This window comes from Paroedura picta, chromosome 8 (assembly GCF_049243985.1).
Source record: "Paroedura picta isolate Pp20150507F chromosome 8, Ppicta_v3.0, whole genome shotgun sequence".
NCBI classification, from domain to species: domain Eukaryota; kingdom Metazoa; phylum Chordata; class Lepidosauria; order Squamata; family Gekkonidae; genus Paroedura; species Paroedura picta.
The window spans coordinates 60893093-60906554 of NC_135376.1; the positions used below are offsets into that span (position 1 = coordinate 60893093).

A 13462-nucleotide genomic window follows, 5' to 3' on the forward strand; every position below is an offset into this window, starting at 1 on the left:
GGGATGATGCAAAGAAGCAGCAAACAGAAGAAGAAGAAGAGTTGTTTTTTATATGCTGCTTTTTTCTACCAGAAGTACTGTCCAAGCGGCTTAGAATTGCCTTCCCTTTCATCTCCCCATAACAGACACCCTTGTAAAGTAAGTGAGGCTGAGAGAGCCCTGATATTACTGCTTGGTCAGAATAGCTTTCAGGGCTGTGGCGAATCCAAGGTCACCCAGCTAGCTGCATGTGGAGAAGGAGCGGGGAATCACACCTGGCTCATCAGCTTAGAAGTTCACACACCTAGCCACTACACCATGCTGGCTTGGGAAAGGCACAGAACAGGCCTTCTAGAATTCTGGGTTTCTCTCAATGTTCACTAGTTGCAGGGGCTTAGAAAACAGTAAGCAGATCTATTTTCCCCTCAGCAACCATGGGAACTAGAAACAGCCAAATAGAGGTGAGATTTGGATACAAATTTTGCTGGTATGAAATTTTATGTTCTATAGAACTACAAACAAATGGAACTGTACAAATAGCAATGAATATCTCTCCAAGTAGTAATGAATGAACAAGCTGTTCATTTTGTTTGCATCACAGGTCCCCATCCTCTGAAGTTTTCAAGCTCCATCTAATAGCTGTATTCAGTAATAACTCTTGCAAAAAGTAAAAAATGGGCATGTTTTTTGTTCCACTTACATACACAGTCCTGGCCCTGTGCATCTAAGGGACCGTCTCTTCCAGTATGCCCCCAGAAGGACATTAATATCATCAAATGCCAACCTGATGGTGGTCCCCAGCCTGAAAGATGTGTATCTGGCCGCAACCAGGGCCTTCTCAGCTGTGGCCCCAACCTGGTGGAATGAGCTGCCAACTGAGCCCTGGTCCCTGATGGAACTATTTAAGTTCTTCAGGGTCTGTAAAGCAGTGCTCTTCTCCCAGAACAAGTCACCAGCTAGAACAGCCAATAAAATCTAGGGGCCTCCCCACATTCAGCTCCAGGCATTCCTGCTGCTAACATTACAGGAAGAAGTGGATCAACTAAGTGGACAAAATCAGAGCTTTTAAAGTTTTAATATGGTTTTGTGATTTTATAATGTATTAGTGGTCCCCAACCTGCGGGCCGCGGCCCGGTGCCGGGCCACGAAGGCCATGGCGCCGGGCCGCGGCTCCCTCTCCCCGCCCCTCCGCAGTAAAAAACTTCCCAGGCCGCAAGCTTGCGGCCCGGGAAGCTTCTTACTGCGGGAGGGCGGGGAGAGGAAATCAGGGCCGGGCCGCGCCCACGCAGCCCGATGCGCGGGCACGGCCCGCGGGTGCGGCCCGATGCGTGGGCGTGGCCCGCGCGGGCGTGGTTCCCGCAGGCGCGGCCCGATGCCCTGCCGTTCCCCAGCCTCATAAAAGTTGGGGACCACTGTTATATATGACATACATGATATAAGCTGCCCTGTTGATTCATTGATCTTGGGCCAAATAAGATAATACTCGATATATTTTAACCCAAAGGGTTAAAATGCCTTTACCTGCTGTCACTTTTGCCCTCCTTATGGCTCCCTCTTGAAATTGCTTTCTGTTAACAAGGCAGTTGGGGGAATGTTCCTCACATTGGTATGCATCATCTAGTTTAGCTCATAAACTAGCATCACACTCTCTATTTTGGCATTTATAACAAAGCTCCATTTCAATTATTTTTACCACTTTCCAATCTAACCAACAGGGTTCCCTAGCTGAGCAAGGCTCACAAAGTTCCTGGGAGACTGTTATGTAATGTTTAGATGAAATCCAAGTACATTTGATCTGCTTTCATACATTAATTCCTTTGCTTTCATCCATTGATTCTGTATCGTTTAAGAAAATCAATCGGGACAGACTAGCTAAATCTGTTCTCTATGAACACATGCTGTTAGTCACTGACAGCTGTTTGCAAATACATTGTAAGCAAGGAGCCCTGCACCTGTACCAGGCAGATTGTATGCGTTAAGCTTCTTCCTCTTACCTACCTATTTTTAAAGCCTATTTAACAAGATTAGTCAATTTCTGAAACGGGAAGATTGATGATTCTTGTCTTCCTATCAAATATGCCTAGTCTGTTGCCATATGAGAAACTCTGGCTGGCGTCAGGAATCCAAACTCTACACATATCCATCGACAGCTATGAGAACCAAGAGAGCTTAAACAACCCCTCTCCCCTATTTAAGCCAACCCAGGTACAAAAATGCCAGACTCACCATCTTAAAAGGTCCTTCCAAATCTGCTTCCTTGTGAAAGTTGGTAAAAAGAAACTCATTGTTTAAAAGCACCTGATGCACACTTTAAAGGAGTCTCTCCCCATCAGGAGGAATAACTGGTACAAGTTATTTTGAGGAAGCCTACATTCTGAGGAAGCCTACATTTGACAAAAGCCTATCAAACTGAGAAGTTAGAATCCTCAGAGAGTCTGAGCACTGTTTTGCAAACACCCCCACATACCACCAAATAAAGAACAAGATAGCCCGATAGCATTCTTGTACACATTGTCCAAGAAATTTTTGTTTCTGCCTGGTAAAGAAAGAGGGTCTCTAAACACTTGAAGGATGTAACCAACCATATTAAATGGTAATCTGTTTTTACAATCTCTCATAACAAAGCAGATAGAATTTTACAAGAATGTAAAATAACTTCCTAATGTATAAGAACAGGATTGTTGATTTTTGTGTTGACTTTGTCACGGTGCACACAATAGCCAGTCTGGAATTGCAGTCAGGGACAAAGTATTTGTTGAAGGAACAGCTATATCTTTGTAATCACGCATCTCCGCTGTTTGTGTATAAAGAGAACACACACATCTATATCCCCCTCTATTTTCCACCCCCTGCTTCCTTGTGCTCTGGTTACTCAGGCACTTTGCTCCAGAGCTGGTATCACTACTGGCACTGAAGCCAAGCGTAGAGGGATGAAATGTAAGGAGCAGAAGGAGTCAGGGCTCTGCTCTCTACCAACGTGAGCCTTTCTTGATGTGGAAAGCAGAACCTCTTCATTCCAGGAATGTGAGCAAATGAATAAAAAAGAACAAGGCTTTATTGGTGCTTCTAAGCAGGCTCAGACACAGCATTCCGTTCTGCTGCATTATCAAAATGTTACCTATGTGCTGATTTCAGATCCCTCTCACGTTGGCGATCAGCCCAGGAAGCACCTGCTAAGCTGCTAAATATCAACCAATTCAGATGTAACCATATTCTTTTTCTAGGGCGCAACACCTCTGGCAGAAATCTAATTTGGTAATAAGCCATTAAAAGCTGGATACTCAGATTTCTCCTCTTATACAAATTCCAAAGAAGACAAAGCCATTAATTCTCCTTACCTTTTCATGGATTTCCTGAGTTGATTGTGCATCACAGAATGCGACAGTGGCCAAGTCTTTCAAAATTGGCATCTCCACAGTACAATCCCTTCCATCTAGTAAAGCCACCAAGGGGCGAGGATGCATAGGGCCATTCATTATTTGTGGGCGAATACCTGGAACCAAATGGAACACAAGTGTTATATTGCCTTAAACCACCACTGATAAACATAGCTTTACCTCAAGCTTAGTGAAAGTTGCTGGAGGGGGATACAACTAGCTTATTTTCCAAGATCCTTTATTATACTTTTACTTCAATCTACATTTGCATAGCTTAGCAGTTTGCATGGGACTCCCACTGGTGTCCCATCTAGGCAAATATCAGATCTATCCACACTTTTCAATGCCACTAGAAGCAACCAGGTCATGCACTGGAAACTTATATCCACCTCTTTGTCAGTAGAAACACGACAGATATATATTAAATAATGTGTTTATCTACATTATTTAAATCCTGTGCTCTTAGTGGAATGGCCTTTTGAGGATGCTAAAACAGAACAGCTGATTGCAAAGAACAAAAGAAGCCATGGTACTACTCACTCAAGAGGGATTGGTGCATCAAAGTGGTAAACTGACACACAGGTTATAATTGTCTTGGCAGATTGTTAGAACTAATGATTAAGCACGCCCTCTCCTTCAAATGGGAAGAAAATGATTTTCACACCATTTAGGAAAGTTTTAAAGACAGTGACTTTCAAGAACTATTTGTATCAAGATACATCTCACACACACACTTTGTCCCCCATACTATATAGAAAACTGTTTTGGAAACAGAAGGCAGTTTTATAAGCAGTCTGGGAAATGGCAAGAGGGTTAGCTTGAAAGGAACAAAATAAAAACTCCTACTGAATGCGTACAAATCCTGGGCTTGCTTAAATCAATATTTGGATCCCAGCCTGAATTTCTTCACTTGGTCAAGGTTTGTACCTTTATAATGTGTTCCACAAACTGTTGTGAGCACCACCAACCAGCTCAGTCCCCTGAGCATGTCCATAAACAGTCAGGTCTCCATTTCACATAGGTTAGGTATTAACAACAGCAGAAGCCACTGCTAAAAGTGCTGCCCTGAGGGATGCTATTCCGACTCCCCTAAATTCTCATGGAAGAGTCACTTAGGATCATGGGTTTGATAAACAAGGGCTCAGAAAATCCAAGGGAAATGGTATTTGTACAATGCAATCCATGAATCATTTAAATTCACAGGGAGTTATAAATTCCTAACAAGGATCAACACTTGTAATTCTACAAGACATAACAGAAAACTAATACAATCAGCATTTCCTGTACAACTTGACTGAATGGCAGCATTTCTCAGTATTCTTAATCAAAGGTGGATATATCAGAAGCATATTTAGCATCATTTGTGAAAACAACTGAAGGCAAAAAGGCAGAGCTCAAAGAACTGCAGGCTAAAAATTCAAATCATTGACTCAAAGCTTTTGAGAAGGCGTCCCAACATCTTACTCTGAGAGATGAAGAGTATCAAAAGAAATGCCAAAGGGAAACAGACAGCATCTAAGATAAAACACCACAACGGATTCACAAGAGAGAATAAGAAATTGGTGTTTCTATCCAGGTGGCTATATGATGTTGCTTTCATAGTACTACTTGTGCAGCATATACAATATGATGATAAGAGGAAATATGGATTATCTACGCTAGTTCATTCCATTTGTTTCTCTTCTGAGGACCACCAGAGATGAGTTTGTGTCTAATTTTGCAGGCAGGCTCTTTCACTGGACAAACAGGAGCAGCACAAAGTGATGGGATCTATCTGCTGGTTGCCACCATTTTTGACACTCCCAGATACTCATTGATTCCAAACCCTGCTGCTTATTTTAAATGGGTCTGGCTGTAAGTCACTTGGAATGACACAGAAAGGGGAATAGTAGAGGAAAGTGAAATGAAATATTTGCAAAACGAGAACAAATATTCACATTTCTTGATTCATACTTGTACATCTACTTGAAAGTAATGATTCTTGCAGCATTTCATGCAGGGCAGAGGGCTGAGATGATTTGGATAAGCAAAAGAAGCTTGCCCTAAGCAGATAACTAGGATTAAAAGGGGGAGGGGAGGAAAGAAAGCATAAAACAAAAAGGCTTGCAATCCATACCCAAATCGTTATTCTTTGCCCAGATTAACCCTTTCCTTTGTTTAAGAAAGCAGTCCAATTGTGCACTGATTGCTTTCTCTGATATGCATTTTCTAGAATTCAGAATATCACTTTTAATGACAGCCTCGCGTTGTTACTGTCAAAGGCAGAATATGGAAACTAATGGGAGGGGAAAACAAACCTAGAGCCCCATCAGGACCTTGGTCTCAGACTGATATTGCTGGCTGCATTGTGTATTAGTTTCCACATTTTCCAGCAAGTTATATTCAGAGTGTGGTTCCCAAGAGCTGCAGGAAAATGCTGTTGGGGATTGGTGGATGCTTTTCAAAAACCGTAACATACGGTGGTGGTGGTAGTGGTGGTGGCGGCGGCTCTAAAAGCTTGTCTGGCACCTAAAACTTTTTACCCAATGCTATTTATATTTATATATATTTATATATACCGCCCTCAGGGCGGTTTATGATTCTGCAGATTAAGAGAAATGCAGCCTTTTTTCCCTACCATCCCAAGACAACTTTATCTGGGTCTCTGTCAGCTAGGGATTGTGGCAAACGTTTGCATACTGCCCATGGCTGATGAGTCAGGATTCTAGGACAAGGACAAGGCACTTCGAATAATAAAAAAGAGCTGTCATTTGCCAAGGATAAATGTTAGAGGGGAATGCAGCTAAACATTTAAGGGACTCAAAAGACTGGATAGGGCTAATTATTTCAACTTGACAGAAACCACAGTTTGGAAAGGGAACAACACAGAACAGGATGTCCTTAGTAATTACATTTCAATTAAGAAGGTTGATAGAGTTGTAGTCTGGAAGTCACTGCATAGTAAATTTCTATTTCCCCAACTGCATTATCTGAAACATTTGACTCCCTCCTTTCCAGAACTACTTAGACACTAAAAAAAGGTACATTTATAGAAAACTTTTACAGCTCTGTAAATTATAGCCCTAGGGCCATTACACTGACATACTATACTGAAACATAAACCCAGGGTTACAGCCTTCTTAACCCATTGACTACAATTGACTTAGTCAATTCTAAGTCACTGTGTTTGGGATTGCATGGTAAGATTGCTAAAGAAAATTTAAATGAATGAGTTCACCTTCATGAGTTGCATCATTGTGGCTCTGTGTGCAAATGTCACTGAAATTACCATGAGACAAAACTCAATGACTTTGGCGACAATCCTAAGCATATTTCCTAGGACTTCTGTGTGACTTGCTTTAAAGCTTTCTCCTCCTGTATCACCCTATTTTTATACTGTTTCTACACCAACCATCAAATCTGTCCGGTATATGGAGGAGCCCCTCCACCTGGTATTTTAAACACACAAATTAATTCACTAATACAACTAAGAAAGGGCCAGAATTGGAAAAACACTTCATTCTACTCACGGAGAGCTCATTGCTAATAAAGAATGGAGTTTACAATAGGAGGAAGAATTTAATTTTATGACCACATTATCATCAAGGTGTTTTCAAAATTAAGATGCTGTTTTCTTTCTTTCCCCAGAGCTTTCCAGTATCGAGCAAGTTGCAAGAAGCATTGTTCGTTAAATATTTTCTGGCACTTCCAGCTCTCTGGAATTGAGCCAATGTTTCAGCAGAGAGCTTTTAAGGGAGAGGGTGGGGGAGAGCCCACTATGTATACTGAGAACTCCAAACTGCTCCACCCCGACTCTCAAGCTGCACAGCTTGTTGCGCCCAGCTCAGTGTATAAAGTGCTTTTGTTGCATTAAAAAAAACCAACTCAACACAAAGACTGCTTGTCCTCTTTGGCGGTTCCTCCCCATTGCCACCCACTTGTATCCGATTCCAATGGCACCCCTGCCAAGAGAATTAGGGAGTACTCCCTGGTAAATGGCAGTCTTTGTGTGGCCGCAAGACGGCTGGTACGATCTCAGCAAAACAAAGCAGAAGAAGCCATTTGCCTAATTCTTATTAATCTCACTATGTCACAGTTTCTTTCCCCTCCCCCGTTTTATTCTTTTATTTTTTTTATTTTTTAAAAAAGGAGGGGGGGTTAAATATCTTCTCAGGCAACGTATTAAAAAAAAGTATAACAAGACGTAAGCCAAGCATTCCTTGAATTACTAGTTTGCAACAAAAGTCGCTACAGTTCTGGCAAGTCATCGCCACACTTTATTAAACAAACAGAAAAGAAAACAGGAAATTTCCCCTTGCCTGGAAAATGTTGACTCCACATTCTTCTTCTCATGAAAAACTGCACATGGTGGTGCTGGAGGAGGAGGAGGAGGAAGGAGAAGAGGGAGGGAGAGAGGGAGGGTATAAAATACTACACCACAGTGCTCGGTGTGCCGACTCGTTCTCCTCTACGAGGGGGTATCTTCAAACAAGCATCCCCACAGCTGCAAAGTCTCGAGACAAATGTCTCTTTGAACATGGGAGGGAAAATAGAAGACTTTTGTCCTGCCACAGAAGAATAGTCTGAAAATTGCTGGAGGAGTTAGAGTCACCTCTGGGCAGCTCCAAACTCTTTTCAAGAACTCCCCTCCAGATCTCACTGCAGCTTTTAACTAATCAAAGCTCTCTCCCAAGCCCTTGAATAAAATCATGTGAGTACTGCTGGCCAACCCACCCCCACTCACAGGCTTACATTGTGTACACCAAAAGATTTGTATGTGTCATGGACCTCCTCCACCAAAATAATTGCCTCACAAATTTGTCTCATTTCCCTGTTCGTTCCAGACATATTTAATCAGTGCCCTCCCATCGTACGTATTTCATTAGTACAAGTCAAGCATGTTATGGCAGTGCAGAGGGTGCCTTCTGAGGTTGCATCTTTAGCCTTCAGCAACAAAAACAAGACGGGGCTTTGGACAGAGCCCACCCACCCTAATACATTTCACTATTTCTGCTTGTGGGGCACATTTTGTGAGTGGCAACACAGATGCTCCAGTCAGCAGGACTTTGCATGGAGAAACCGGGGCTGAGTTGAGTGTTCGTTGTGACATCTGTGTCAGTTTGCTGATATTTTCCCTCCAAGAGAAAATAAAAATTTAACAGTATTTGAAAGGATGAGGAAGGAGTGGAAGGCTGTTGAGAACAGCAGAAGGCTGCAAGCCAGATGGCAGCTTCCTACACTGTGTGATTTAAAAGCTAAAGCAGAAGTGCAGGAAGAAATCTGTGGATGAAAAAAATTGTGTGAAATTTGGGTGCAATGGTTTCTCAGTATTGCCTCATCTGGATTGTGGTGCCTGTACTGAAACTGATATTTCCTCTGGCTCATATTTGGATTAGTGGAAATCAGCACAGGAATGCACACACACAGTCCATAGATGTCTTGCAGGTGTCAGGTACAAGAGAAAAGAGTGCAGGACACCTGGGATGAATCCTCAAGGAATTGTAACCCTCAGATCCACCTCTTGGCTCTGGGGTTATCCTATTTCTCAGCCCAAGGGGGCTAAATTATACTGGAGTATCTTTCCTGCTCCCTAGGTTCCACTTTACATGACAGTCTCACTTTTGAATCAACCACATGGCTGAAATGGGCACTGGAAAATGGCAAAATCTACTCCTCATGTTGGCTGTTCTAGCAACAATGAGATCAACTGTGACGTGTTTACAAAACAGACACAGCATGGAGTTGGTCTCATCGAAATGATCTTAGCTTTGATGTCTTGGCTGCTGCTATTCAGGAACAATTTCTCACTATGCACTCATTGCCACTGCAAGTGCAGGGGCATTTATGGTGGCAGCAAAGCCATGGAGGTATTCTACAAAAGTTTCCCTCATGCCCGCAGCTTCCAGCCCCCTCATTTTTGCCCATCTCGTTTCTGCCAGCTTTAAAAAAAATGGAATTGTTTATATTGCAACAGTATTATGATGCTCTAGTGATATACACTACAGATTTTTTTAAGAACCAGAAGAAAAGTGCATTGATGACAGAGATGAGTGGGAAATGGCAGGTGAATGGAGACTGGGACAGAAAACTTGAGCTGGATGTGGAGAAGAAGGTTTGGAAATCTGACCCTGCCTATTCACAGACCCTTTATGCATGGCGGCAGCTACTCTGTGCTGCCGCCGTGCCGTGGCAGGATGACTCACCATTCTCCGTGAACGTACAGGGACAGGGTTTGTGGGGCTGCCCAGGCATAGCATGTGCACATGTGCTTTGCGCCGGGGCCAGTAGGATAAGCGGCAGTGGCCAGTGGGAGGGAGATGGGGAGGGGCTGGGGGAGTGGGGGAGGTGGCCCCCTTCCACACACTTGGGCGGGGGCAGGGGGATGCCCCTGCTGGCTCCGTGGCTCTGCTGAGCCCACAGGGGTGTGCGGTGTCCCTGCAGGGACACTGTAGGTCGGGGCTGGGCGGGCCAAAAGGCCCGCACTGGCAATTATGCACAGCGCCAGCCTGCCGCAGTCCCTGCAGGCACCCGTAGCATCCAGGAAGCTGCAGAAGTTACCACGTTTCTATAACGTGGGCCTTCCATGGCCCTGGGCTGGGCTGGGCTGGGCCCTGAATGGCAGCGACGTCAGGCATAATTGGGAATTTTCTGATGTTGACTCAAATCAGATTCTGAAACACTGGAGCAACTTAGGTGAAAACCCAGTAGGGGATGGAAGAAAGATGGCATGACTTAGCAGTTAAGAACTTCAGATCTTGGAGACCCCGGTTTGAAACCTGTTGTAAAAATGCACTGGGTGATCTTGGGTCAGTCACTTCCAATCAGCCTACCAAATTCAAAGTGTCATTCTTGTGAGGATAAAATGAAGAAGTGAAGAATGAGGCAATAAACCATCTTGGGTTCCCCTCAGGTAGAAAAGTGGGGTATAAATAAAAGACTGGTTAGAAGATTATGTTATGTGGATGCTCCCATAAAAACCCAACTGGCAATGTAAGAGCCAGGACAGAACAAATCCTCCATGTGAAAGCAGCCTTTAAGGCTTGGGAACACAGTTCATACCTCAACCCGTGGCTCTTGATCCATCATAGAGACCTCCCCTGCCTAAGACAAGCAGCTTTCTAACAAGCAACGTGAACAACTTTAAAACAAGACTATATTACGATAAACCAACATAAAGGAAAGGGGATACAATATAAATAATGAGAAATGTAAAGGTTTGTAGAGTATACTTACAAATTCTTCTTGTACCACAAAGTAAGTGGGATAGGCCAGTATGTTCATTCACAGAAGGGAATATAGTCAGCAAGCTGACTTGAACCCCTAACCACATTGTTGGGTGAAACCACGTATGAAGCAAGGCAACTGCCTTCAATCATGACTGAGGAAACATCTAACCACTTGACTTCCCAGCAAGCTCACTGCCCTGAACATACTACATGCTCAAGACACTATAACCTGATCTAGAAATTGAACTTTTTGGGTGGAGGGTCAACTCAGAAGACTGGATTAAGTCTAATTCACAGTAGCGATCATACTCCAGTAGAGAGAAAGATGAGCCACAAATAAAATGATGTTCTGATGGATAAATTGAAAGACTGCAATCTGGATTTTCAGATAGTTAGGTGGATAGGGAATAGACCTCTCCGATGATAGGCCTGTTCCTGCACAGAAGATTGGTAATGAATGTTGATTTGCATTCAAGAATCTCAGAATGTCAAGAACTACTATCTCATGTTGGTGGTAACTCACCGAGGAACACGTTAAGTTGCTTTATACTAATTCAAATCCTTGGTACATCACCTCATTGTCTACTCAGAATGGCAGCGGCTCTCCAGAATTTCAGGTGTAGATCTTTCATATCTACTACTTCATGCTTTCAAGTCAAGATCCCAGGGATTGAACCTGTAATCTTCTGCCTGCCAAGCGCTGCTCCAGTGGGCCACAGCCCCTCCTCTATGTAAAAATGAAGCACGATCTTATATAGCAAAGGCCAAAGGGATTATTTCATTAATATCTGAATAATCCACATTCTTGTTTTGGCAAAAATGCTGCTATGATTATACTCATGAGAATATAACAGGAGTAGACCTAATTCCTAATCAAAGTCCTACTGCTCTTTTTGACAACGGGAAAGGGACTAGACAAAAACCCAAGATAATAGAAAAGGTTGACAGGAAATAAAATATTCTTAGAATTGTATGCTTCATTTTTTCTCCAGTATGACATAATTAAACACATAGTCTACACTATGAATTTTAAAACGGTTTCAACAGCAAATGTCAGTCCACTTCATATAACTCATTCTAACCACTCAGGAAGAATATTAAAATGAAAACTCAAAGATGGAGGAAAACCAAATTAATTTTAAGGACCTACTGGCTTACTGCACTTCTTGAAGAGAAATCATGACTGGTGGATTTGTTTCACTAAGGAAAATTGCTAACACGTACAGCTTCTGGAAACTGAAAGAAGATGCTGTTTGATCCTGTAGTATCTTCTGAAGCATATATGAAGAACAGTAGAACTTTTATTCAAGCAATAAACAGAAATGGGTGAAAATTTCTTTCTCTTGAATTGCTTTTCACAAAGTTCCAGTAGCATAGTGTTTCTGTGTTCAATACTTTTCTCCCTAGAGCAGGAGTGGCCAAACTGTGGCTCTCCAGATGTCAATGGATACAATTACCATGACCCCTGCCAGTATGCTGATAAGGGCTCATGGTAATTGTAGTCCATGGTCATGGACCTCAGGAGACCACTCCTGCCCCAGAGTAATCTAAGATGGGATAGTTAAACTGGGAAGCTCTGGAGTAGAATAAGGGGAATGACTAAGGGGAATGCAATGAGAAAGTTTTGGGAAAGACAGTTCTCAGGGCCCTTTTTCTTAAAAATCTAAAAAATCAAAAAGCACTACATACTAATGAGCTGTCACATCTTAACAACTTCATAAATTTAAAATGAAAACAATAACAGTTTTGAATTTTTTTTAACATTTAAAAAACATGAAGCCTGACTGATTGTATTTTTCCAGATCAGCATGGGATACATAAAAGTAAGTTCTGCTTTCCTACCTTTTGAAATTCTTGAGTCTCTTCAAGCGTGTTGATAGGAATGGGAAGAAGGCAAACTCGAGTGGTGCCTTCATTATGCTAAGTAAACACTGCTCTGTTTCTGCCATTATTAAGGCTGACATTATCTATATTGACTGTACCTATAGACTTGCTAATCCTTTTCTTCTTTCTGTTAATATAATCTATTAAATCACAAACAGCATCAATAAAGAGGTGTAGAGGTAGAGAATCTCTCAATGCAATGATACAATTTACTACATGCTATGGGAGAGGGAAAAAAGATGAGTTGGGCAAGTACTAGTATTATGTGCAGGTGCATAATATAAGTAGTATAGAACAGAAAGGATTTTTGCTGCCCAAATGATGTGTGTGTGTGTGTGTGTGTGGGGGGGCTTTTCATTAACTTCTACCCCCCCCCCCTGCAGACCATTATGAAAAAGGTAAGGATACTAAGAAGAACAGAAAATCAGCCAGCAGAAGGAAAAGTCCCAGCTATGTCAGCATCAATTTGGTCAGGGTTTTTTTTTTTTTTTTTGGTACAACCTCCACATTCAGAGGTACTAATCTCAGAGCCAGGAGCAACATCAAGGGAAGGTTTCAGCCTCTATGCTCTTGTCTGTCCTGGTGAGGGGCTTCGTGCCTTCCGATTGGCCCCTTACCTAGACTGGCCCCGCCCACTCTCCACCCACTTATCCCTTAACCAAATATGATACTGCTCACTGAGTGGTTCCAGATATTCATTTGCTGCTATAACATATAAGGTACAGTTCAGGAAAATTCCAACTTCTTTGCACTACTTATGGTATCCACTGATTGCCAAGTGAGATTGTAGGTAAGATCAGGCAAGATGGACTTGCCATGAAGTTCCATCCCAGTTAGCCTCTGAGCAGAAGAGCAAGCCTCGAAGGCTATGAGAAGCAACCAATGATAGGCACAAATGAAAATGATTAAAAAAAATCTAACTCGAACAGGATCATTAAAATAAAGACCTGGCTTCTGGCCAAAGCAGTGCCAGTTACTAGGGAGAGATGTCATTTACCAATACTTGGAAGAAGTATT

The 13462-nt window shown here is 42.6% G+C and overlaps 1 protein-coding gene across 8 annotated transcripts in view; it reads right to left on the reverse strand.

The window, feature by feature from the left end:
• Positions 1 to 13462, reverse strand: part of CTBP2 (C-terminal binding protein 2) — a 240759-nt gene that overhangs the window by 41137 nt on the left and 186160 nt on the right. For 7 of the 8 annotated variants that reach the window (XR_013233629.1, XM_077350054.1, XM_077350058.1 and 4 more), the window contains one exon: positions 3318 to 3472. Coding sequence is in view for 7 of the 8 variants with exons in the window: in XM_077350054.1 (XP_077206169.1) it covers positions 3318 to 3472 (155 nt within the window). In the remaining variant the exon portion in view is untranslated. Of the gene's footprint in view, positions 1 to 3317; positions 3473 to 7654; positions 7929 to 13462 lie in introns of those variants that run through there. The other variant, XM_077350056.1, reaches the window with a different exon arrangement.